Raw genomic sequence first — 26,910 nt, forward strand, 5'->3', positions numbered from 1 at the left:
TCTCTGACAATTGCATCCTCACTTACCTGGTAGATTTCTAGTGTTTTCATTCGACCTTGATTCTTTCTCTCTCTCCCCCAACAGAACCACCAACCCATGTGTGTAACCCTTGTACAACCCATGAGCGTGGAACCCATGTACAACCTGGGTGTGTGTGAGCCATGTACAACCCATGCATGTGTAACCTGTGTATAACCCATGCGCATGCAACCTGCAGACAACCTGTGTGCGTGTGACCCGCGTGTGGACCGATACTTCTGCTTACCATCCTTGTCCACCTCAGCCCGTCCACCTTCTGCCTCAAACAGAGCCATTACATTTCCTTCTTGGATATTCTTTTTTTTTTGGATAAATACCTTGTTTTTGACTTTTCTAAATTTCCTTTGTTTGACCTCACGCTTGGCAGATGGCTTTACTGTGGAGTTCTAATTTGACAGTTACTGTCTCTCTGAACTCGGACGATTGTATTTCACTGTTCTCTTGCTTCAGTTTTTTTTTTTGGTGTTTTTGTGTGTTCCGTTGTAAGTCTTACTGCTGCTCCTTTGTTAATACTGTGTTTTTCCATCCCGGGTCCTTTTACCATCTTGCTTTTCTTGTGTGTCATAAAGTTTCATTATTATGTGTCTTGGCATGGATTTCCGTTCACATATCTTGTGCAAGATTCACTGGGCTCCTTAAATCTCAGGTTTGTGTCTGTCAGTATTCTGAGAGGCTCCTGCCGTTGTCTCTTGAACGTTGCTCCTCCCTATTTTCTATCATCATTGCCTCTACTCTGGAGCCACTGTCCGATTTTCTCACCGTATTATCCACGTCACGTAACCTGTCCTGCGAATTCTGCACCCCATCCCCACCCCCGCCTTCTAACTGCATTCTGGAAAAAATTTGAATCTGTCCTCCAACTTATTCATTTTCCATTCAACATGTCTCACATGCTTATTTAATCTATCAAGTTTTTAAGTTCAATTACTCTATTTTTTTATTTATAGAATTCTATTTGGTTCTTTTAAAAAAATCTGCTTCATTATTATTTTTTTATAGTACATGTTCTTTGTCCTGCTTTTCCTGGCTTCCCTATAATTTCCTTAAATACACTGCAAATAATTATCTTACATTATATGCCTTATAATATCTGAAGTTGTTATGAGTCTGTTTTTCCTATAAATACCCTGAAATCTTTTGTGTTTCGAGCTTTCTTACTCTGGCTTTTTTTTTTTTTTTTGGAAGATTTTATTTTTTTAATTTATTTGAGGCAGAGAGAGCAGGCAGTGGGAAAAGGGAGAGAGAGAATCTCAAGCAGACGCCTATTCAGTGGGGAGCCCCGTGCAGGTCTTAGTCTCACGACCGTGAGATCAAGACCTGAGCCAGAATCAAGAGTCAGGTGCTTAACTGACTGAGCCATCCAGACACCCATTAACTGGGCTTTTAATTTTTTCCTAAAGCTTTGTTTGGAGGAATATTTTTTATGTCTGGATTGAGGGGGAATTTTTCCAGAGATCACTACCTGCTCCGGGTCCATCCAGACTTAGTTCTGCCCATTATGTTGTGTGGGGACCATATGAGAAGAACAAATTGGACACTAAAATCCTGCGAGAGGCGTGTCACGGTTGTGAGGTCTCCACACAGCACAAAGACAGAGACAAGCAAGGCTCCTTATTGTTTCTCCCTTCTTTACTCTGAGTAAGCTTTATTCTGGGGTCTCCTGTTAGACTCACCAGCTGGGTTAAGCCTGGGTTTGTATCTCTTCACCCCTGGACCTCATGGCGACCTCAGGGTAGGGGCTCCAGGTCTGCTGGCTTCTGTGAACACACTCAGGGCACAGTCTGACTTGGCCGTTTCCCTGTATCTAAGACCCATGCTTTCCTTTCATTTTGAGGGAACTTGCTTTCATTAATTCTTCTCTGCGTGTCAGTTCAGTGATAAGTGGAAAAGATTGCTGCTCGCTTTTGTATTTCACTCAGCATTTAGTTACTTCCATCAGCAATGAAATCCTGGGTTGGGGACGTGTCAGCTCTTTTCTGTGCTGGGAGAGGAGACTCGTCCCGGACCGAGAAGCAGACAGATCTGCGTTTGAGGCCAGCTGTGGCGTTTCTCATCGGTTTCCCCAGCGTCTCTAATGCCACCTTTCCTTTGTATGGTGGATTTCTGTTTACCAAGTACTTTCACAAAAATCATGTTCTGAGACTTGGGTGAGACAGATCATTGTCCCCATTTGGCAACTAGTAAGACTGCTGGTGGGGTCCCCACTCTGACCCGGAACCCAGATCGTGTAACACCTGGAGGAGTTCTACTTTTCTTCTATTTTGGGTTGATTCTGAGCCCCGCAGGTGGGATTCAGTTTACTGTGTAGAGCAAGTTGCCACTTGGATGTTGTCTTAAGGAAGGTCTTCTGAGATCAGAGATAAGGCCCGGGAGCTTCTGTCTGCATGGAGTTGAGGTCATCCTCCTGGTAGGTTCACCAGCCTGGGAGCTCCCTGAACCCCACAGTTTGGGGATTTTCATGGAGGCTTGATCACGTAGGCATGATCGATCACCGGCTCTGTTTCCAGCCCTTCTCTCCTTGCTGGAGAATGGCAGGTGTAGCTGAAGGTCCCAAGCTTCTCTTCATGGCTTGGTCTTTCTGGTGACCAGCCCCCATCCAGGAACCCAGCCAGAGCCACCGCACTAGAACAAGAGATGCTCCTAGGGCTTATCACCTGGGAGTTTATAAGGGCTTTAGGAGCTCTGTGCCAGGAACCAGGGGCAAAGACCAATATATACATAGTCTATCATCTCACATGTTCTCCTCTTGTGTGAGCTGAGATCCCTGATCCGGGCTAGTGCTGGGGTGGGTTAGAAGGTGGTTTTCCCCAACAACTGCAGGTAGTGTAATGTCCTTGACAGATAGCTGGGCAGTAGCCATCGTTAAGACTTCAAAGCCTTCTCCTGAAGTTCATGCACCCCGTGGAGAGGCTGATCCAGTGAACACACTGGGCATAGTCATGGCGACTGCCTTTTTAGTTGCTTCTCCAGCGCATGCATTGCTACTGAAATTTCACCATCAAATTTATGTTCCGCTAAGGCCTTTGGAGGCAAAATAAAATTACTTTTCATTAAAATGTTATCTTGATCTGAAGTTGGCCCCTGCTTTTATCAGCTCCCCCTGATAGTGTTATGGAAAAAGATAATTTCCCCATTTTGAGGGCATATTTTTATATTTATGTTTCAGATCATTGTGGCATATAATCACAGTAAAAAAAAAGCCAAAGTTGTCTTGGCAACTTAGGCCTTCTATAGGTCAGGGTGCTCTGACATGCAAAAGCACTTCCCATCTTGGTGACTGCTCATAGCTCTATCTAGGGTGACGAGCACCGTTTATGACTCCTAACAAGGCTTTGTCATCAAACAGTGTAGGGTGGGGGGGGGGCGGATGGGGGAGCCAGAGTGACTTCTGTCATTTAAAACTCCTTACTCCTCCTCTGTTGTTTCACCTGTTCCCAGGAGGGTGCCTCCGAGGACTAACAAAGGGACCGCCACCTTCTTCCCCCAGAGTCCCTCATCTCCCAGCCACTGGAGCTCCCCCGGCACTTCTTGTGCATCGTGCCTGAGCTGGTCGTGGGTTCTTTTTCTCAGAACAGAATCCTATTTGCAGATGCAGGACTGGGGTTACGCAAGGAGCTCCCAGTCTTTCCCTCTTCTGTTTGCGTCTCCTGTCCCTGACATTTGCTTTCAGACTAATTATGAGCTTTTTGGTTCCTTCCCCCCCCCCCCCATTGCTCTTCCTCAAACAAGACAGGACTCTCATTTCTATCATGGGATGGGAATCTCATCTGGCTCAGGACGTTTAAGTGTCTCTCTGCCTAGAAATAGGGGAGGAAGGACGTGACCTTTCATGGCCATCATATTTTTCTGACCCCGAGGACCTTGGCCTGTTGCCGGAGTACTTGATAGAGTTCCGTTAAGTTTGTGAAATGAATAAATGGTCTCTACCATTTATATATTCATTTGGTTACCATGTGTTGATCACTTATCTTGCCAGGCAGTATGCTGCATCCTCGGGCTTTGGTGGTGACCCTGAAATGTACACGCCTCCTGGGGGTATCAAAACAGATAGGCAGTTAGCAGTGCCGTAACTGTAGTTATGCTAAGAAGATTGTGATTTCTTGTTCCATGTAGAAATAATTCACTATTGGGTGCCCAGGTAGGAACACATTAATGAAAGGAAGGAACTCAGTTGGTTAATCACCCGACTCTTGAGTTTGGCTCAGGACGTGGTCTCAGGGCTGTGAGTTTGAGTCCTATATTGGGCTCTGCCCTGGGCGTGGAGCCTGCTCAAGAGTCTTTCTCCCTCTCCTCTGCCCCTCCCCATCAAAAGAAATAACTCACCCATTTTAAGGGCTGTATTAACCTTCAGTTAGTAATTGGACCTGTCTGGGCCTCCATTTCTCATCCATAAAATGGGCCTAATACCTATGTCACTGTGTTGTCCCAAGGATGAAGTAAGGCCAGTAATGAAATCCAGCACAGTGCCTGGCGGATGGAGTCCCTCTGCACCTGATGGTCTTGCCGTCCTGACAGAACATTCTTGGAACCTGCTCAAGTCAGCTCGGGGTCCTCTTCCCTTCCTTTCTACTTTACTGAAACACCGCTCCACCTGTCTGCCTTTCAGACACTTGGAATCTTGTGTTGCTTCCCTTTCTATAGCTTCACTTCATCTGAGAACACTGTGAGCATCTCTCCTTGTGCCCTGGAACCTAGCCCAGATATCTGGGGTGGGGGGCGGGTGCCTGTCTGTCCCTGGGGAACAGAGGGACTTCTGTTCAGAAGGCTCCAGGAGGATTCTGGGGTTATCCTTGTAGGGAGAACCTTGTAGGAAGTGTGTGTGAGAGACGAAGAGAGACTGACTATGTATATTTCTGGAGGGTGGGATATGGCACGGAAGAACTGCATGAACCCTCCAGCTTGTCTCCCTCACATATGCTATTCTGAGCCAGTGCCTGACTCTACCCCTTCTCCGTCACTGGGTGCATCCTTGCCTCCTCCTTCTTTAGTGAAAGCTTCCCCACGTGTCAGAACTGCAGCCACTTATTCACTGTGCACACTTATTGAGCACCTAGTGAGAGCAGGCACAGGGAGCACAGCCTCTGCCCACAGAGAGCTTCAGAATCCAGTAGAAGGAAGATAGATGCTAGGCAATCACATATAAAGAAGAGTGTGGTGTTAAGTGTTATGAAGGCATAGTAAGAGCCCAATACACCTGATGGGGGGCCCCCGGGAGGGCCTTGAGGAAGTGACATTTAAGCTAAGACTTGAAGAGTTAGTAGAGTTAGCTAGGCAGAAGGGATGCTCAACACTGTGCTGGCATAGAGCCCCCTGATCTGGCTTTTGTCTTATCCTACCGTTCCTTCCTTTCATTAATGGGTTCCTTCACTTGTATTTTTTTGAGCACCCATGACTTGTTTGGCACTGTCCTTGGTGTGGGTCATATAATAGCAGAAGATGTCGACACTGTCTTTGTCATGGTGCCACGGGATTCACACCCTTGTTACCTTGGTACGTGCATCTGCTTCGTTTCCTCTTCCACACTTGCAGATTCACTTTGGGAGGCAGCATCCTTTTGAGAAAGAGCATGAGTAGGAAGGAGGAGGGATGGGGAAAGGGATCAGGCGATCGTAAAGAGCCTCATGCCTGCCATGCAGTTTGTCCAGTGTATCGTGGGCACACTGTGATTGGTTCTTACAATCACTCTGTTGGACAGCTGCTGGCCTGTCCATTTTACAGATGGTGAGCCTGAGTTTTAGAAGTTAAGCATCTTGCCCTAGGTCACACAGGTGGCAGGTAGTGAGGTCAGGATGCATACATCAGTGCACTCAGCTGGGCTACACAGCTCTTCTCACCTGTGCTTAGATCTTCACTCCATCTCTGACTAGCTGTAGGTTCTCAATTTATGTAACATCTCTGGAGTTGTCTCCAACAGGTCTGCGTGGCCAGCTGGCCTCCTGTAGTGGGTCAAGGTGGTTCTCTCCATCCCTCTGGAGCAGACAGTCGGGTGGTGCTGGCTTCAACAGTCCCAGGCCCAGCCTGCCTTCCCCAAGCTGCTTAGGATCTACCTAATCTCCTTTGGTCTAACAGATGGCTTTCAGTTTCTCACCAACACACCAATTCTTATTAAATCTTAAGGCTGATAATACTTAGAGTAAATCATTCTTCCTGAGGCTGACACAGCCACTGTGACCATGCGTAGACTCATAGGCAGTTCAATGACAGGGTTGAATGATATTAGCCCCTGGATCCCAGATAACTGAGGTGGTTTTGCAGAAGTCTTTCCTTCTGTCTGTCTGCCAGCCTCCAATTTTATTTCCTCCATGGAGCTTCCCTTGTTTTCCCTTCCAGACAAAACTCCTCCAGGGCAAGAACTGAGTCTTACGCATCTTCCCACCACTGTGGTCCAGCAAAGTCCGAGGTTCCTTGAGGCCATCGGTAGATAGGTGTTGAGACAGTGAATGAAGGAATGTGTGACAATAATATACCTCTGTGCTAAGTCCTTCCTCCATTCAACACATACTTATTGGGGCCAATCACTGTACTGTAGGACTGTACAGATCCAAGGGTGAAGAAGATAGTATTCCTGCCCTCATGGAGGTTATGGTCTAGGGGGATCTAGGTCCCAACAAAGAAAGGAATTATGTGTAGATGCCTATTAAGGTAAATCAGGACCTAAATCCTTTCCCTTCATTTGTCTAGTTGAATTAGTTGATACTTTGGGGGCTATTGAATTATATTGATTGTGATGAACTCTTGTCCTTAAAAGAAACTTTAGAAGAATCATTGATTGATATAAGATTAAAAATATTTTAAGGATTTTGACAATCTCTTTCTTTCACCAAAGAGTAGACTTTTTGCCTCCTTCATCTGAGCAGAAACAATCTAATTGCTCCTTAACTGGAGAGAAGGCAGGCCACTTTTTAAAAATCACTGTGGTGGGGCGCCTGGGTGGCTCAGTGGGTTGAGCCTCTGCCTTCAGCTCAGTTCAAGATCTGAGGGTCCTGGAATTGAGCCCTGCATAGGGCTCTCTGCCCAGCAGGGAGCCTGCTTCCCCCTCTCCCTCTCTGCCTGCCTCTCTGCCTATTTGTGATCTCTGTCTAATAAATAAATAAAATCTTTAAAAAAAAAATCACTGTGGATACTGAGTCTGCTCTGTGGGTTTCATCAAAATTGACCCTTGAAATTGTAACCCTGTTTGGGTAGTGAAATCCGATGTTAATGATCTTCTATTGATAATTTTATACAGAATAAATAGCTGTCATTCCTTAAATTCCACTGAATGGTTTTAGGCTACAGATGCACTGTAGATCCACATTCTCTTTAGGATTTGTAGCAATCTACATTCATCTTTTTTTCTTTTTAAGCAAAAATCTCTTAACCGATATCTTAGAGTATTAATGAGTCTAGCTTGTCATAGAAAACAGAACAAGCATCTTGGCTACGCTGAACTGTGAATTAAGAAACTATGACATGAAAACTATGGAGGAGAAACTAGTCACATTAAGACATCAGGGGCCACAGGGACATCAAAGTAGGTTCCGAAACAATGAAGCTTGTTCCTAGGGAGTCTTAGGAGAAAAGCTCTGTGATGGTCGCTTAGCGCACACACAGCCTCCTGGCTCTCTGACCCTCTCATCTGAGAGCTTCAGGCATCCTGCAAAGAGGGATCAGAAAGATATATCCCCTGACTCATCTCCCCGAGTCTTCAAATCTGTTCATTTTACTGGCTAAGATCATTTTATATCTACTGAGAGCCTTGGGGGCTGAAGAATTTTATCAGCCTGATACCTAGCTCTAGAACTCTCTCAGAACAAGCATGCACTTATATAACTGGAGAACTGCAGATTATAAGAGTAGACTTTGTGAAGGTTTTTCTTGCAGAATGGAACTTTACGGAACCAAGGCTATGGGTTAGGCAATGATCACTTGGTGCCAAGGACTAAGCAAAGCATTATACAATTCCTCATGAACTAAATTGCAAGATAACTTTGTAAGGCAAGGGCTAGTAACCCTATTACACAAATAAGGAAACTGAGACCCCAAGAGGGTGAGCTTTTATGGGAGTTAGGTGCACACAATACAGATTTTCCTCAACTTCTGATAAGGTTACACCTCAATAAATCCACGGTAAGTTGAAAATACCATAAGTTGAGAAATGCATTTAACACACCTAAGCTACTACACTTCATAGCTTAGCCTGCCCCCCCCCCCCCGACCATGCTCATACAGCTGGGCAAAAACATCTAACACAAAGCTTATTTTATAATCAAGTATTGAATATCTCCTGTGACTTATTGAACACTGATCTGAAAGTGAAGAACAGAACGACTGTAAGTGTGCTGGTGGTTTGCCCTGGGGATCATGGGGCTGACCAGGGGCTGCGGCCGGTGTCGCTGAGCATCATGAGAAAGGATTGTATCGCATGTCACAAACATGGGAAAAGGACAAAATTCAGAAATTGAAGTGTGGTTTCTTTTGAATGCATGTTGCTTTCTCACCATTATAAAGTAAAAACAAAACAACAAAAAAAAAGTAAGCTGCACCCTTTTAAGTTGGGGACTGTCCGTAGTCCCTGCTGTTGAATGGGTTCCTGAGTCCCAAATCTCCTGTGTCACTTAATTTGCTGTTGCTATTGGTTTAAACAAAATCATCCCAAGCTCAAGTACTTCTTTGCTTTAGTGTAGAGAGCAGGGACAAATGGACTTGTAATTTTCAGCTCAGGCACAGTTGGGATTTAACCAGATGGCACTGGAAGACAGGGGTCAGGTGACCTGTCAAATTGGCAGTCCGCAGATCCAGCCGTGTTGGCTCATAGATAAGCTTCGTTTGGTCTGCACTGTATTAATTTTTGATGAGCTGTTAATATGTTAAAACAGAGACATTTACCGCACACATTGGGATTTCCCTTCTCTGCAGAAGATCAAAACTTCTAGGACCACAGAGCCCACATTTCTACGTGGCAGACACCAGCTGCATTTTTAAATGCGGGTGCATTGGACATGGCAAAGCTGCATCTTTAAATAGGCAGGTGCTCCCCAGTCCTCCCCACTCCCAGCTGTTGTCCCACTGTGGGGTCAGGTGTTAGTTATCATTTACCATCACAAATGAGCCATTGATTTTTTTCAGAAAGTGAAGTGTTATCTGTGTTCCTAACAATAGTGGAATAATGAAAGATAGACCCAGAAGGTTTTTCTGCTGCAAAAAGTTGCCTTTAATACCAGTTTACTTTACTCCTGTTCCCTATCTGCCTGACCTCCGTGGGCATGACTTGGTGGCCCCCATGGTTCAGTCTCTCAATTTACAGACCAAACTGTGGCCCAGAGAGGGAAAGTGACTTGCCCGATGTCATGTATTCAGTTCATGACAGAGCCGTGATGAGAAATGTCCAGGTACCGACCAGACATGCTCGTTCCCATGTCCTGGTTTTGGATGGTCTTGCAGAGATGCACTGATGTTCTCAAAACCCCCTTCAGTATTAAGATTTATTCAGCCATCTGGTATTGCCTTTCTCCCTCCTGGAGAAGAAAATTCTAGCTGTTTGAGCATCATAAAATGGAAAATTTGTACAGATTACCTCATCAGGGTACAATTCCATTTATGGTGCCAGGAATGATCAGTTTGCCTGGGGAAATTCATTAAAATTAGCAAAAGTGAAAAACACAACACGCAAAGCAGAATCTGTTCCCCCAATTCTTATCTCATTTTATTTTGAAATCTTTGTGTTTGTGCATGCCAATTTTCTCATTTCTGGCAATCACTGGGGTCCGAAAGTCTTCAACTTGCTTTAAAAGTCAATGAGGGGGATGGGTGGGGAGGGAAACCACATTTATCTCACCTAAGCTAACTCCATAAATAGAACTTTCTTTGCAAAGAGAGAGTTATAAACCTGTGGCAATTGGTCTATGAAGCCTGGGAGAAGAACCAGTGATTCCCTTTCAGAATCCCCAGGCAGGCAGAGAGTCCTGTACAGGGGAGGCGACTTGAGATGTCCTGGGCCAGGAGTTTGTATTGCGATGCTTTGCTTATCTCCTCTCTTTGAGGACCATGCCAGGAGTGTGGCTGAAAGTGCCAGAAACAGGGTGGGGAAATCATTCTCCTTCATCTGCTTCCTAGTTTACAGGCTCCAAGAACATTTTTGCTTTTCACAGCCAGATCAACATATAAATATTTACAATCAGCTGTTTCTAGCTCAGACAACCTGCTACCGGCTCTGAAAGCAAGGGGCATATGCTCTTCCTCATAGATCACTGTGAGAGCTTGTGTGTGTTTCAAACTTTGGAGAGCAAATGAACAAGTTTGGAGTCCGAGGGACAGCTAGAATCGCAGCACCCTCTTGCCCACTTGCTTGGGCGCGCTCTAATCATATCTCTGTTGTTGATGATGTTAGCACAATGGGAACACATTTCCCCTATTTCATGATCTCCGTCTTCTGAAATGTCCGTCGCCTTGACTGCTCTGCTCTCAGTTCCATTTCTTAATCATGCTGGAAGGGTGGGGGGAGGGGCTGTGTTTAAGGGGAGAGGCCGGCAGAATGAACTGGGTCTCACCTGTTCTACATGAGCATAAAAGGTTTTTCAGCTCTGCAGGGTCTCAAGTGCATGTTTCTTGGAGAAGAGAATAGGGTGTCGCTTGGCTCGCCTTGGAAAGCCTTTCTTTAAAGGCTTCCCTGTTTTCTTTCTCTCCCAGTTGAATCGAATCTGAGCCCCAGTGAGCCCCAGGATCCGAGAGCTGGATGGCTCCCGGGAGATTATAGGCTGGTCCCAAACCCCCAGCCCTCCCCGCCCCGGGAGGAGGCGGCAAAACAAAATGCGGGATCCTATGAATTCAGTGCGGTTTGGCAGAGGCTAGTTCTAATTCGGACAGTATTCGGGAAAGCAGAAATGCAAAGTGCTCGTTGTGTCCGTGGCTCCCATGTGCCTTCCAGGCCACAAGGCAGAGCCTCCAAAGCCCTTTGCCAAAGGACGTTCTGCTGGCTCAACAGCTGCCGTGAATGCCACTGAGAAAGTAACAAGCATGACGTTTAGCATGAATTTGGAGCCTGTCGTGTCATCTAGAAAAGTCAAGGCATAAAGTGCTGCTTTAAAAGTGTTGCCCAAAGGCCCAATAGAATATGTAGAAAAGCAGCTCCTGCTGGGTGCCCGCAGGATCCGGACAGTCGAACCCAGCCTTTAAAAATGCCTGTGAGTCAGCATGATCTCTTCGAGTCCGTCCATGTTGCTACAAAAGTTGGGTATTCATCCTTTCTGATGGAGGCATCATACTCCATAGTGTATATGGACCACATCTTCCTTATCCATTCGTCCGTTGAAGGGCATCTTGGTTCTTTCCACAGTTTGGCGACCGTGGCCATTGCTGCTATAAACATTGGGGTACAGATGGCCCTTTTTTTCACGATATCTGTATCTTTGGGGTAAATACCCAGGAGTGCAATGGCAGGGTCATAGGGAAGTTCTATTTTTAATTTCTTGAGGAATCTCCACACTGTTCTCCAAAGAGGCTGCACCAACTTGCATTCCCACCAACAGTGGAAGAGGGTTCCCCTTTCTCCAGATCCCCTCCAACACATGTTGTTTCCTGTCTTGCTAATTTTGTCCATTCTAACTGGTGTAAGGTGATATCTCAATGTGGTTTTAATTTGAATCTCCCTGATGGCTAGTGATGATGAACATTTTTTCATGTGTCTGATAGCCATTTGTATGTTTTCATTGGATAAGTGTCTGTTCATATCTTCTGCCCATTTTTTGAGATCATGCTGAGTGAAATAAGTCAAGCAGAGAGAGTCAATTATCATATGGTTTCACTTATTTGTGGAGCATAACAAAAAGCATGGAGGACATGGGGAGTTAGAGAGGAGAAGGGAGTTGGGGGAAATTGGAAGGGGAGGTGAATCATGAGGGACTATGGACTCTGGAAATCAATCTGAGGGGTTTGAAGGGGGGTGGGGTGGGAGGTTGGGGTACCAGGTGGTGGGTATTATAGAGGGCACGGATTGCATGGAGCACTGGGTGTGGTGAAAAAATAATGAATACTGTTATGCTGAAAATAAATAATTTAATAATAATAAAAAATGCCTGTGAGTCCCTGCTTCTTTTCAAAGCAACAGACACTCCCACACTTTGGAGGACTGTGGCGTGGGTCCCAGGGCATGAGGGAGAGTGCCTTTTACCTGCTCTCCAAAGAATGTGTGCCAGCCTGTGGCTGCCAAAGCTGGTCAAATTCGAGTTCCAGGGGGACCAGGAGGTGATCTAGTGCAGTCTGAGGGCCTGGCCTTGAGCTACCTGCCCCAGGTCTTGAACTTAGAGGGTTTTCAGCAGCCCCTTTCCTTGCCCGTGTTGTGCCTCAAGGCTCGGGTGGCTGCTTGAGCTAGGACTTGTCTGGCGTAAAGTCCCCGAATCAATTTGTTTTACGGGGACGCAGACAAACTCCTGCCCTCATTGGCCTTGTACTCGTGGTTGTCCTGTTTTTGGTTGTGTTTCTTTTCCCAAGAGATGCCAGTTTGGCAACACTTAAGGCTGCCTCTCTGATTGAAATCTTGGAGACTTTCATCCATAACCCTACACAGCCCCAGGACAGTTCTTTTATGCTCCCACATTCAGCATAATTAGCCAGATAGACTTGCTAAGCTGTCTGGTTTGAGTGAATTCCATTACTCCCCCTTAAGAATTCAGGATGAGGCCAGTACCCACCAGAGCCAACTGTCCAGCCTCCCCCTCCCATTCTGCTACTGTAGAGGAGGGTGTAAAGGGATAGAAGAAGCAGAGCAACGTGTGGGTAAGGACGGGAAATGAAGAACCCATCATGCTTGCTAGGGTGGAGGCCAAAGGGGACCACTCTCGAGTGCCCGTAAGTCACTTAAAAACCTTCCATCATAGCAAAAATGTAAAACAGGCCTGGACAGTGAAGCTCCTTACATATTCTTCTTTTAAATGGAGTATTTAATATGCATGGGCACTGCTTTGCTGTTTATTTAAGTGCTAATCATTGTTCAAAAATGTTTAAGTGCTTCATTTTTATTCCTGAGATAAACCTGATTTAATATTGTTTAAAAAGGAAAAAAAAAAAAAAAAGCAAAAACCAACCCCTTTCACTTACCTTAACTTGGTTGTTGGAAACATTCTTACTTTGGCCTAAGCTCATGTTTGTGCCCTTTTAAGAAGACACATTATGGGGGCCACCTGGGTGGCTCCGTCAGTTAAGCATCTGACTCTTGATTTAGGCTCAGGTCATGATCTCAGGGCCGTGGGATCCAACCCGGCACTGGGCGTGGAGCCTGCTGAAGAATTTTTCTCGTTCCTCCTTGCCCTCCCCAACCCCACTTGTTCTCTCTCTCTCTCTCAAAAAAAGATACATTGTCAGAGATAATTTGGTAAAGCTACAGTTTAACCATTTTTACATGCTGTGGCCATGATTATCTTGAACCTACAATTTGAGGTCCAGCTCTTTCCCCTTAACATGGTACCATGAGGATGGTCTGTCGCGCCGTGTGAGCTGTGGTTTTCCTGCACACAGTGCGTCACAGTCCCCTGCATGGAAATATCACAGTTTGCTTCTCTGTGCCTCTGCACTCCCCATCTTCCATTGTTCCATGATTATAAATAACTCGGCCGCGATATCTTCTAGAGCTGTCCATATTTTTGGATTACTTCCCTGAGGTGCCCTCTTAGGGAGTCTTAAAAGAGGCTGAGTGTGTTTGGGGCAGGCCCGCAGACTGGAGAGTGCCCGCTGGTCTCTCGTGGACCCTGCGAGATGCAGAGTCTAACTCCGCAGGTCTGGGCCAGCCTGACGTTCTTTATCTGTTCCTAACTTGGGGACGCTGAGGCTGCTGCTTGGGCTCCGGCAGTCTCTCCACGCGGTGGGTGGCCTGGCATCCAGAGTGTTTGCAAGACGGTTCTTACCAGGTCCCTGTGGGGGCTGATTACCAAGCAGTCTGCCCCTCTGCGGGATTTTCTCTCCAAGAGGAAAGCTTTGATTAGGCTGGTGTCTAGAGGAGGCAGGGGCTGCGGCTTCTACGAGTGTGCAAAGCTCAACCCTGGCTGGCGCTGGAAGCACTCGGGGAGTACACGCATGCATAGTCACACACGCACACACTCACGTATACATATGCTTATGCACACACATGCTCCTACGTACACACACACGCACACAGACATGCTTGCTTAGACAGACATGCACATTCATGTGCACGCACATATACATGCTCACACATACAACTCATGTGTACTCACACACTCACGTGCATGCACACATACACCCTCAAACATACACATATACCCACACACATACACGTACAGACACACTCACACCTATACACACATACTCACATATACACACATGCACGTACTCAAATATACGCACACACGTACACACTCATACACATATACAGTTATACACATTCACATGTGCACACTCACTTATACATGTACACACACACACACTCCCACACACATACATTCTCACACACTCACACTCACACATGTGCTTTAGACCAGCAGACCGGCAGCTGCAGAATGTTCAGCAGCAAGACAAGCTATGAGGATTTTGTAAAGCTTCCTAGGTTTTTTTAGGTTTTCACCTTCCTACTCCATGGGTAGCCAGGGTTGCAGATCACTCTAAACCCACGGAAGACTAAACCCGCACAAAACTTGCTTTAAATCTCACTGAGTTCCAGCTGTGTTCTAAACCTGACTGGGTAAGAAGTCTTGGAATTACACAAGCTACACTCGATCTCTACACTTTCAAAAACAGATTTAGTGTAGTCATGAGTTGTCTTTACAATTCTAAAAATCAATAGCCATAGTTTTTAGAAGAAAACAAGGCATTCGTCAATGCCAACCTCTCCATCAAACTCACTGCTCCATAGTTGTGCTGAACCCATCTTACTGAGCACCACCAAGCCCCAAATCTCTCCCTTTCCCTCACTCTTCAAATCTAAGGAGTCATCACAGTCTTATATTCTGTGCACACTTTTTTCTAGAACCCAACACATTATATTGAAATCCTCTCTACACATGGCTGTGTCTTTCAACCAGACCTTGAGACCCTTGACACAGAAAGAGCATTGGACACACTTTGATATTCCCCCACCTAGAGCAGTGTCTGTCTAATGCACAGTAGCTACCCATTAAATCATTGTTGAGTGTATGAATGAATGAATGAATGAAATAGAATAGATTTTGATCAGACACAAGCCTGGAAGGTCATTCTCATTGTTAAAAGTTTCATACCAGCGTGGTTCTAGCAAGAGCACAGATTGCCTAGACCGTGCCTGGTGCCAGTATGCCTTGGCCCTGGGGTGTGCAAGATGGTGGACAGGATGCCCAGGACATGCTGTATCCCTGCCGCTTACCACCTGCTAGTGTAACACCTGCTGTTTCTCTTTGGCAGTTGCCTTTTCTGGCCTGGGCTTCACGACGTTCTACTTGGCTGGCAAGCTGCACTGCTTCACCGAGAGTGGGCGGGGGAAGAGCTGGCGGCTCTGTGCCGCCATCTTGCCCCTGTACTGCGCCATGATGATTGCCCTGTCCCGTATGTGTGACTACAAGCATCACTGGCAAGGTGAGTCCCTGCCCAGGGCCTGCCTAGTCCTCATGGTGTCGTCTGACACTCTCCCGAAGGGAGGGGTGTAGAAAGGTACCCATTCAGGGAGAACCAGCTGCCCACTGTCAGACCAGTGTAGGTTGAAATAACCACAGATTCAGTTTTAGAGAAAACCTGCCTGTTCGTGTGAGCTCTGACCTCCATACTGCCCTTACTGGAGGTAGCACGAAAGCCCCTTTTTTCCCTCTGTGCCCAGGTTCCAGCAGGAAGGCAGACCCTGGGCCTCAGACAACAACCGTGATCACCCTGCTCCATCACTTGCCTCAGTCTTTAGACTTGGTGCCAAGTGGTTTTTGGCTCCTTTCACATCTCACATCTGTCATGCAAGAACGTATCTCTCACCACAGATGCACTTCCAAAGGACGGGTCCAGCCCAGGGATCAATGCCAGTGGCGTTCTGAGCCGCTGCTATGAGGCCGTTGTGAGTTTTACCTGTACGTGACTCCTGGAATATTGGAGACAAGGGAAAGTAACAGCCAACACATGCGGAGCTGGAATAAAACTGCAGCACGCCCTGTCCCCCAGCAGATAAGCTGCGGCTCACAGCCAGCTGACCGCCCCCAGCACCTGCCATGGCAAGCAGGGAGCAGGGCCAGAGGGGACGGCCATGGGACTCTGCGCCCCCAGCAGCGCAGGATGGAGGGCCACGTTCCCCACAGGGCGAGCCTCAGGTCACCTAGACCAGGCTACCCTGACACAGGAAGCCAGCTCCGGGGTTGGGTCTGGAGCGGTGGCCAGGCGTCTGCATTAACATGCAAGTCGGTTATTTCTGATGAATTCTGAGCGGGGAAGAGCTGAGTGGGGAAGAGCTCCAGTGTGTCGACTTTAAGCCAACAGACTGAATTATACATGTGCCAAATCCAGTTTCCCGCGATCTGAATGACTTTCCCCATCAGCCTGTGGTCTGCCCATCCTCTCCCTGGCCATTTCCGGCTGCCCGCAGGCGGTTCTCCTCCTCCCCCTTTCCTGTCTCGGCAGCCAGCTGCCTTGTGTTCCCGCACACTTCTGGCCTCTTCCCAGCGATTTACTCCAGGGGTGGTGATGCAGCAGATGAGGCCAGACGGGAGGGGCGCTTCTAGCTGGGGACATCATCTCCCCATCTTTCCTGGGGCCGCCCACTCCTCCTGGTTCTTCTGCAGCTTCTCTTGCTCCTTCCCTGGCCTCAGCTCCACTCTCCAGCCTCCTGGAGCTCGTGCTCTGGGCTCCCTTCTAGCAGCAGCTTTGAGCTAAGAGCCAAGGCTTCGGGGTCAGGAGAGAGACTGAGGCATGGTCTCCGCAGGTGGATGGGTCAAGTAGGGATCAGGGTCTTGAGGCCCTCCTGAGGGGGGCAGTCACTAGAAGCCATAAGGCTGAGCCCTGTGCCCTCCCTTGCGATCTGCTTTGAACCACGACTCAGACGGAGCTCCAGATGACACAAAGCTCCAGCAGGGGAGGGCGGCAGGGGCAGAGTCGCCGGGCCAGCAGCCCCAAGGCCTACCCACCGCGCCCGGCACTGGTTTCCAACAGAATCATTATTGCTCAGATGATGAGGGCGTCTCTCCATGAAGAACCGGACGGGCTGGCTGGTGTCTTATGGACGCCTTTTTTATTTCTCCCTTGTGAGTTGAAGTTTCTTCTGAGCTTGGGAACAATCCCCCTCCCCCCCCAGTACTTCACATGCTTCTTTACAGACCGAATGAAATCATGGATCCGAATGTATCTTGTGAGCGAAAACATACTACACAAACGCAAATTGGCCTTGTTGTTGCTTCCCGCATTGTTTCTGGAGAAGGATAGGTTGTGTTTCCCCAACAACTGATTTAGAGGCAGACGTGATTTTGGAACGTGGTCTGTTTATAAGCCGTGAGTCCCTGGTTTGCACTTTGTTTCGGGCACTTTGGATCTGTGAAACGATGAAGGGTTTCATCCTTGAATAGAGCGCTGCTTCATCTTACAAGGCAGTCAGAACTTGTCCTGAAACCTTCAGACCTGAGATCGGCCTCTCTTGTGGTCCTGATTGGTTTTCCCTCATTACCTTGCTGGGGCCGGTACATCAGAAAAGGATGAAGACTCATAATCCCAGGCTTTCTGGAGGTGGTGGGCTCGTGATGCAGCCGGGGCCTTAGAGGCCTGCTAGCAACAGGGCTTGAGACCTGTCTTCTCCAGCTGATGCAGAAAGGAGCTTGGAGCAGTAGATGGAGACTAGTAACGCTCTGTGGGCTGATAGGAAAGCAGAGCAAGAGAATTTATGTTCGGTGATGTTTAGGGCCAGACTTGAGCTATACTAGACTCCCACAGGCAAAACTGAATGTACGTGGGGTGTTCTAGGTCATTGGTGTGGCCCAAAGACCAGTTCACTGGTGTCGTCTGTTCAATTCTTAACCCCAGAATCAGCCAGGAGAGGAGCATGCGTGCTTTTCCTTGGACTCTTTAACGGGCTCAGAAATGAGTCTGGCTCATTTGACCTGAATTCCCTTTTATGAGACCGTCTGTTGCTGTCGACACCCGTGGTCTCAGCAGGGGGTGACTGTACCTCCAGGGACATTTGGTAATATCTGCAGATATCTTTTCGGTCTGTACAACTGGGGGCTGGTGGTGGTAGTGGCTGCTCCCGGAGCCTGGTGGGGAGAGCCCAGGTTTACTGCTAAACCTCTTACAATGTGTACAAGACGGTGCCTCCCTCACAGCACAGACCTCCCCGGCCCTGGATGGCTGCTGCTGAGGTTGAGAAGCAGTTGCGGTGTCCAACGAGCGGGGAATCTTATTCATTGAACACTCACTCATTAAGGGAGTCACCAGGGAGGCCTCCCAGGTTTCCAGCTTGGAGAAGGGATGGGCAGTGCGGGTGTGCGTTTGAGGCAGGATGCCTGATGGAGAGAAATAAGTTGTTTTCCTTCGCAGACTGAGCCCAGTGACCGTGGGCAGGCGCCGCCCGTCATGGTGAGAATCCACGCAGAGCCCCGGAGGCGTCAGCAAAACCCAAGTCCCTCTCATTATAGACTTTAGTTAACAGCATTAATATGATGAGGCTTTTATGACTCCATTTCAATTTTGACTTACACAACTGTGTCTAATATAGAAGTACATCCAATGACTCAATTATATATTCTTATCCAATAAATAGCCCACAATCCCAAATGCCTCCCTCTTTCCATTACCATGGTTATTTTCTGTTATCAACACCCTTCTCGTCTTTTCTGCCTTCCCAGCTCCACTCCAACCAGACAAGCCTGTTGTTTTATTAAGTGGAGAAGATGGAGGGCACAGGCCATGGCAGGAAGAGGCCTGTGAAGCATTTAGCAGGACTTGTGCAGAAATAAAGCCAGATGGTTGGGTCCCAAGGCCGTACATGGCTGAGAGTCTCCATGTCTTTGTGATATGCTGCCTTTCAGGTCAAGTGGAAGCTGCAGGGTTTCATGGGTGATGCTAACTGCCAAGCCCAGCACCTCAAAAAGAGGTTGACCTTTGTGATTAGCCACGTGTTTTCAAGAGTTAAAACTTAGGGAACTCCCCTGCTGAGAAAAACGTGTGGAGAAAAATGTAGAGAAAGGGCAGAGCTTCTTACTGAACTCACTTCTGCCTCAACTCTCATAGGCTTGTGGGTTTAGGATTTCTAGTCAGTGAGAAATCACAGGAGTGGCAGGAAGGTATTGTTTGTTATGTGACTGGACATCATCGTGAGCTCACTCTGCCCCTCAAATTCCCGTATCTGGATCTAGGCTTTCCTCATGCGACTCCACATTTGGGAGTAATCTTCCAACCGACACTGGTTTCTGGAATCATAATGTTGTTTAAGCAGCCCTGGCTGCTTGTGTGGTGTTTCACTCTAAGAAAGAACATCCCCTCTGAATGTAATACAGAAAAGTGGGTCTCAGGGGAGGAAACAGTCCTTCGTTCCCACCCAGCCCGAGGTTAGCAAGCGTCCGTGGCCGTCACAGACGCCATATTTGTCCGGGCTGAAGTGTTCAGGGGCTACCACTGCCTACCCCATGTTTCCCTGACTGGGCTGTGAAGGGTTTGTGATTTGAAATTAATTTTTGTGTAGTTACCAGACTTCAGGAGATGATCAGCCCTGCAGATGAGGTGGTTGGGAAGAGCCAGGAAGAGGCTGCTACCCCTTCCCCGCTAAACACACACACACACACACACACACACACACAGTTGAGGGATACACTCTGTTGACCAGGTATTTCCTTGCTCTGTCAGAAGCAGTCTCTAGATTTTCTAAACAAAGTGACTTGAAAAGGAGCCCTTGGCACTGGGTGTGGTGCATAAACAATGAATTTTGGAACACTGGGAAGAAAAATTAAATTAAATTAAAAAGAAAAGAAAAGAAAAGAAAAGAAAAGGAGCCCTTGAAATTATATTTCTGTTCCTAACAAGATCCCACCGCCTTGAGTAAAACAGAAACACTGATATTCTCCCACAGATATTCTCGGTCTGGAGTGAACTGATTTCAACCCATTTTCGCTCCACGGTGGGCTGCCCTCTGTGGCAGGGTCCGTATTCACGTTCAGCATCAGCTGTGGAATGTTGCTCAGGCTCTGGGAGCCTCTCGCCTCTCGGCCTTATGAGTCTGCCCACCTCTGCCTTCCTATCCTAGGCGTCCCGCACAGGCGGGCTGAGGCAGTCTGCCACCCCCGGTCGTCTGCCCCCTCCCTCAGAACCCACTGGACGGCGCTTTGGGCCAGGCCAGGGGAGCATGAGTCAGGCCCTCTGCCCTCTCGGCCTCCAGGCTAGCCCTGGCCTTCCGCTGTTGCTCGGTCCCCAGGGAAGAGGGATGTCGGCTGCTCACAAGTCTCGCTGATGACCTCCAGGCTTCTCGTCATTCCCATCCTTCTCCCTCTACTTCCCCTCATTTTCTCTGGTGTCTCTTGTGGGTTCTCTGTTCAGGGTATTTCTAGAACCCGACTCTCTCTGTAGGTGGGCCTCGTTCCCTTCCCCCTCCTAGCTTGGGCTCAAGTGTCCCCTTCTGGGTGAGGACGTTTGGTGATGGCCGCTCTTGGAAGCGCAGCGCTTTTCCCACGCTCCCTGTCGCGCTCATCGTGCTCACGCATCTCCGGCTAACCAACCGCGTAGTTTGTGGTGTGTTGGTCATTGTCTGTCCTTATCCACTACAACAGAAGTCTGCAGGCTTTTTCTGCAAAGGGTCAGACAGTAACTATCTTGGACTTTGTGTGAGCCGGACGGTCTCTGTTGCAACTCCAGGATTTGGCTGTGGTCGTGTGCAAACAGCCATGGACAACACGGAGCTGGTAGCTCATGCGATGCGTAGTTGGGAAACTCCACACTAGAGTGCAGGGATTTTTGTCTCTTGTTGCCGTGACACATAGTAGGTGCCTGTGTTCGTTTCCTTAGGGTCTATAAAAAGCCACCACACCTGGTGGCTTAGAACAATAGAAATGGTCTCACAGTTCTAGAGGCTGGAAGTTCAAAGTCAAGGTGTGAGAAGGGCCACACTTCCTCTGACACCTGTAGGGAGAAGATCCTTCTGTTTCCTCCAGCGTCTAGTAACCCCGGATGTTCCCTGCCTTATGGCGCATCATTCCCATCTCGACCTCCCGTGTTTAACTTGCGTTTCTTCCCATCATCTTCCTTCTGTGGGGGTCTGTCCCTATGTCCAAATTTATCCTTTTTTAAGAACACCAGTCACAGTAGATGAGAGCCCACCCACAGGATCATTTTAACTTGATGACCCCCGTATAGAATCTGTACTTAGATGAGGCCACGTTCTGAAGTACTGGGCTTAGGACTTCACTTTATCTTTTTTACAGGGTGGGGAGACACAATTCAACTCCTAACAGTGCCCAGTCGACATGTTGAATGAGGGAATGAATGAATGAATGAGTCTTACCAAATCATGTTTCTTTCTTAGTAGCATCATCTTTTTCTTCACACTGGTTTTCTTAAATTTGGGGGTGTTATTAAAATTAACCTTTCCTCTACAAGTTCTTTCCCTTCAAAAATGAACAAAAAAATGTGACTTGAAGACTTCATTCCGTCATTATGTCACTTGTGCCGGTGTCCCAGACATATTCTCCCCCGATGTGTGGGGAGACAGACATGGCGGCCGCCCTTCCAGCTCCCGGTACACCAGCCAGATCTTCTATTCTCTGTGCTGTGGAAATTCTTTCATAGCTCAAAGTCACAAAAATAGGAAGCTTCACTAGTAGTAGAATGAAAGGAACAGAAACTCTCATGTGGGGTTGTTGAGTTTGTCAGAGCTGATTTTTCCTGTAGTGTCCTGGGTCATACAGCCCAAGGCGTACACGTTCCCAAGTCAAGGTGGCTCAGTGATATTGGATGTCGCCATGGTGACAGAGAGGGATGTGTTCCCCCAGGGGACATGACAGCCCATCTTCAGAGCCTTTCTGTTTGTTTGTGCCAAGCCCAGTGGGATCCTCTCTTGTCCTTTGACCTCATGAGAAGGGGGAAGGGGTCATGCCCATTTTATAAATAAGATTAAAATTCACGTTGCCTGAGGCAAAGCCTCTTTCTACGACCACTGGAGCCCCTCTAGTGTTGTCTCCCACCCCCCCCACTTTGTTGAGGTATAATTCGTAACTTGGAGTTCACCCCTCTTAAAGTGCACAACTGTGTGGTTTTTAGTATGTTCAGAGCTGTGCAACCATCATCACTATCTAATTCCAGGAAATGTTCTTTACCCCAAAAGAAACCCCAACCCCAGCCCCTGGCAACCACTAATCGTTCTTCCTTTCTCCATGGATTTCTTTATTCTGGGCACTGCACATACATGGGATCACACAGTGTGGGGTCTTTTGTGGCTGGTGATGTAGCTGGTTTAGGGTTTCCATCTTGTCAGTGTGGGTCGATGCGCTCCGGCTCACCGGACATTTACCGAGTAATGACTGCTGGGCTCTGGGGAGTGAAGACGAGGGAAGCCATCAAGGGGAAGTGAGCCCTGAGTGGTAGGTGTAGGTTAAGAAGTGTGAACAGTCTCCCAGAAAGCCAGCGGGGTCCCTGGTCCATGCTTGAGGGTACACGGACTACCTGATGGTCAACTTCTGTCCTACGGAATGATAAAGACACCAGACCTTTGTAAAAGATGGTCGGTTCTTCTGTTTCCCAAATTTGCCAAGCCCCTTCCTTCTGTCCTCTGCCTGGAAGACTGTAGGCATCCTTGCTGTCTCCTCTTCTCACTTCTCCTGGCTCACGCCTGCCATCCTGCAGGCCTGGCCTGGGGGGCAGGGGGCGGTGCCCTCCATGAAACTCACCTAGTCCGACGGGACTAGCACGGGCTGTTCCTCTGGGTGGTCTCACAGACCCACGCTTCTCCTTTGAGATGTGTATCATGGCTGTGGCTCACGGATAAGCCTGTCACTAGTCAAGATCCATCTGGTCCCTTTGGACTGTGAGGTGTCTGTGTTGTTCAGCCTTGTGCCTGAGGGCCAGACATAGCACCGGACACCTGATACCCATGTGGAACACAGACGTGGGAGGAATGGAATAGCACTGATGCTGAGTAAGGAGACTGGCATCTTGTCCTTCAGGGACGCCGAGATCCATTGATTCCCCTTTTGAACGCTCCAGTCCCATGCTGCCATATGTAGGGTAAAGTCAATCCCAAGTTGTTTTTCCCATAATAACGTCCTGCCTGTCCCCTGCCTGCTTTTCTGTTAGCACAGGCCCGACAGGATGTGAAAGTGATTTCATCATCATAACAGTGGCCCACTTGAGGCACTTGATGACCATCTCCCTCCTAAAGGAAGTGAGTTTTTGGATCTCGTTCACCACCTTTGTGATAAACAAAGTGCCGCATGACCAGCCGAGAAGGCAGCTTGCCTGGACCTTGCGTTGCTCTTGTTATTTCTGGTGACTCCGGTGGACCTGTGATACCACGTCCCCCTCTTCCCGTTCACTGGGAAAGCAGCGTGGGTGGCCCTCGCCCCGCCCTCGCGTGCTGCTCCACCAGTAAGCCTGGAGAACATTCGCTCGGGTTGATTCTATGTCCCATGGCCAGTGGTACACCTAAGGAGATGCCCTACCCCAGAAACTTGCCAGCCAAATGACATTATTTGTAGGCTTTGCTCTTTGGTCTGCTCAGTAAGTCGGTGACTCAAATGCAGGTGCCGTGGGTCACCGCAGACTCGAATAAGAAACCACGGCCCCATGCGGCTGCTCCCTGGTGTTAGAGAAAGATCAAAACCGCAGTGGAACTCTCCGACCTCAGACCCTGGAGTCCTGGCATATTTTTATAGGCTGCTGGCCACAGGCGCTGTGAAGAGCTTCTCCTTTTGAGGAACTTGGTATAATCCTGTTGATTATGCCTTGTCTTAATTTTATTTTTCCCTCCCTTCCCCATGATCTGTTTTGTTTCTTAAATTCCACATATGAGTGAAATCACATGAAATCAGAAAGGGAGACGAACTATAAGAGACTCTTAACTCTAGGAAACAAGCAGGGCTGCTGGGGGGGAGGTAGATGGTGGGGGATGGGGTGGCTGGGGGATGGGGACTCAGGAGGACCCTTGATGGAATGAGCACTGGGTGTTATGTGCGCCTGATGAACCCCTGAGCTCCACCTCTGAAACTAGTAATATGCTACGTGTTAATTAATCGGATTTAAATAAAATAAAATTAAAAAGAAAAAGAAGAATTATGCCTTGTGACCTCACTCGGGAATCCGTGATGCTATTTGCCTCTAAGAGGTGTGTGCAGCCCAACAAGATTAAAAATGTGGAAGCAGAAACCCCAAATGGAGAATGACAGTTCATCCTGGCAGAAATCTTCGAAGGGGTCCCCAGTTTCTTTTGTTAGGGAAGGTTTTCCAGTGTGCTAGGGTCTTTCTGGCAAGAATAGCCCACAGACACAGTTTAAAGTGGCAACACGTGCACATCCACACACACGAAGTGAGGGTTGCTGGCGTGGACTGCTCCGATGCGGTCTCTGTTAGGCATCAGCCGAATGTCTGCTTGGGCAAGGGGCTGCCCCCCACTGCCCCGCCGTGGAGGGGCCTGTTCTGGCTGCAGATGCCCCCTCCTGCCTCCACCTCCCCGACCCTCTCGACCCCCCAACTTGATGAGATGCTGGAGGGACTGGGATTCTCACAGCAGAGACGTGTTGAGTTGCCAGGCCTGGTGCGCCATAAAATGCTGACGTTTGCGACTCCGAAGTGTATTTCTTCCCTGAGAAATCACTGACCGCGAGGCAGAGACCGCACGCCCAGTGGGTCTCTGTAGCTCTCCAGCAGTGCTGGCCTCCAGCAGGAACTTGCTGAAGGATAGGAAAGCACAGCCCCCCACCGGGGTGTCTCAATCCTATAGACATGGCTGGACTTCTTCCAGAACCTAGAAGTGGTTTTAACATCCAAGAATGCAAATCTGAGTTCATGCGATGTTTGGGACCATATTAAAGACCTAAGAGCAAATTAAGGAAGCATTTTCAAGGGATCTTTATGTCCTTGAAATAGAAAGATCTGCAGAGGCCACCAAGATCTAAAACTCCAGCGTGGTTTTTCTTTGCTTTAGTCTCTCAAGGGGTCCAGCAAGCAAGCCACTCACGGCAGCAGGTGAGCAGAGGGCTTTCTGGAAAACGCAACGGGCCACATTTGAATGCGTCATAACACTTTTCTCCCGTTTTGCTCTTTCTGCCTAGATTCGTTTGTCGGTGGAGTCATTGGCCTCATTTTTGCCTACATTTGCTACAGACAGCACTACCCCCCTCTGGCCAACACAGCTTGTCACAAACCCTACGTCAGCCTCCGGGTCCCGACGTCGCTGAAGAAGGACGAGCGGCCCACCGCTGACAGTGCGCCCAGCATGCCTCTGGAGGGCATCACCGAAGGCCCCGTATGACCAGGGTCTCGGGGGGACGGACGCTGAGCCCGGGGCACGCTCTCCCACCCCGCACCCTAACGCAGTAGAAGAGGTTTTTCTGTAGCGTGTTTCTCATCCGTTGTTTCTCCAAGTTTTCTTCTGTTTCCATTTTGCTGGTGGTATTCCTGCTACTTTAAATGTGTCTTCTCAACTTTCCCGAATTTGCAAAGGGAGGACGCAGGGAGAATCTGTGAGAGACCTAGGGAAGAAGGCCGCGGGGACAGGGCGGGTGCGACGCGGTCCGGTCCTTTATCTGAAATGTTCGCTGTAACCGCCACCGTCCTGTGTTTTCATGGTCGTAAAACCTAATAAAACCTCCCACTTGGAAGACACGGTGTGGGCTGGCCAGGGCAGCCAAAGTCATTCGGAGATGCCAAGGCCGGGGTGGGGAGCGGGTCCAGGTCTGGCTGTGGGTCATTCCGGGCGCCAAGCTTTAGAATCTTCCTGGAAGGTCAGCTTACCAGGGCATAGGCTCCCAAAATGGAGCTGAAGTTTGAGGCTCCTGCCTGGTATTTCCAGAGCCTTTGAATCCTGGAATTCAGAAGGAAATGAGACGAATGAGTTCACACAGAGGCTGTCAGCAAATGCAGGGAAAACAAAGGGGCCTGAGGCCAGGATGGACAGGAGGTCACTGCGGTTTTCTGAGGGCCGGGGGGCTCTGGAGCCTTCGCAGGGAGTGCCTGGGGGACCTCTGGCAGTAAGAGGTGGCCTCCGGGGAGGAGTTTTTTCCTCTAGGACCTGAGTTTTGCAGGGCTCTGCTAGAGGTCTTCCTCAGAAAGTGGCACCTTCCCACTCCAGTCCGGCCAGTAGCATTTAGCACGGTAGCCAGGTTCTTGTAGGAAGTACAGGAACAGAATCAGGAATGCTCTGTTCTAGCTCAGCCTGTCCAGAACCCTCATCAGTCTGAGAGCACAGCCTGCTGCTCCTGGGCCAGTTTGTTCTTTCCAAGGCAGTGAGCCTTCCCTTCGTTCTGTTCTGAGCAGACACACCTGTGATTCTCCAGGTCCCTGGGCCTGCAGCCAAGGGGCACAACTTTGATGACTAAGGACTGTCCCCTTGCAGCAGCTGCTGCCACAAAATGTCTCTGGAAAGACTCATGTGGCTGTACAGATAGATTGTTGCCTGGCAACTCTGGGCTGGGGGTGCCAGTGAGAACCACCAGGATGTTCTGATCAGCTGTCTACACTGAGAACTCAGGCCTAGAGTGCACACACCACCGTGCGAAGCGAGCCCCTGTGCGGCCCTCTCCAGCTGCAGTCCTTCCAAACTGGGCTCAGCACAGGGCTGTGGGGAGACCCTCCCCTTGTGGGGTGGGGGAACAGAGGGCTTGAGTTGGCTTTCATCTAAAGTCAGACTTTTGATTTCAAAAAATTACAACAGTTACACCCATAAACAACTTCGAAAACAGATGTGATATACTTAAAGAGCTTAATCATAGCCATAGCCATAGACATGATTTGAAATCCAGAGCTCAAGTT

At 48.5% G+C, this 26,910-nt stretch overlaps 1 protein-coding gene across 7 annotated transcripts in view; it reads left to right on the forward strand.

The window, feature by feature from the left end:
* PLPP4 (phospholipid phosphatase 4) overlaps window positions 1-25,764 on the forward strand; it is a 117,486-nt gene extending 91,722 nt beyond the window's left edge. For 4 of the 7 annotated variants that reach the window (XM_082720204.1, XM_082720206.1, XM_082720203.1 and 1 more), the window contains 2 exons: window positions 15,406-15,576; window positions 25,212-25,764. In XM_082720204.1, coding sequence (XP_082576330.1) covers window positions 15,406-15,576; window positions 25,212-25,411 — 371 coding nt within the window. In that variant the 3' untranslated portion in view covers window positions 25,412-25,764. The remainder of the gene's footprint in view (window positions 1-15,405; window positions 15,577-25,211) is intronic. The other 3 variants (XM_082720207.1, XM_082720209.1, XM_082720205.1) reach the window with 2 other exon arrangements.
* Window positions 25,765-26,910: the final 1,146 nt, after the last annotated feature.

This window comes from Mustela nivalis (assembly GCF_964662115.1).
Source record: "Mustela nivalis genome assembly, chromosome: 2".
NCBI classification, from domain to species: Eukaryota; Metazoa; Chordata; class Mammalia; order Carnivora; family Mustelidae; genus Mustela; species Mustela nivalis.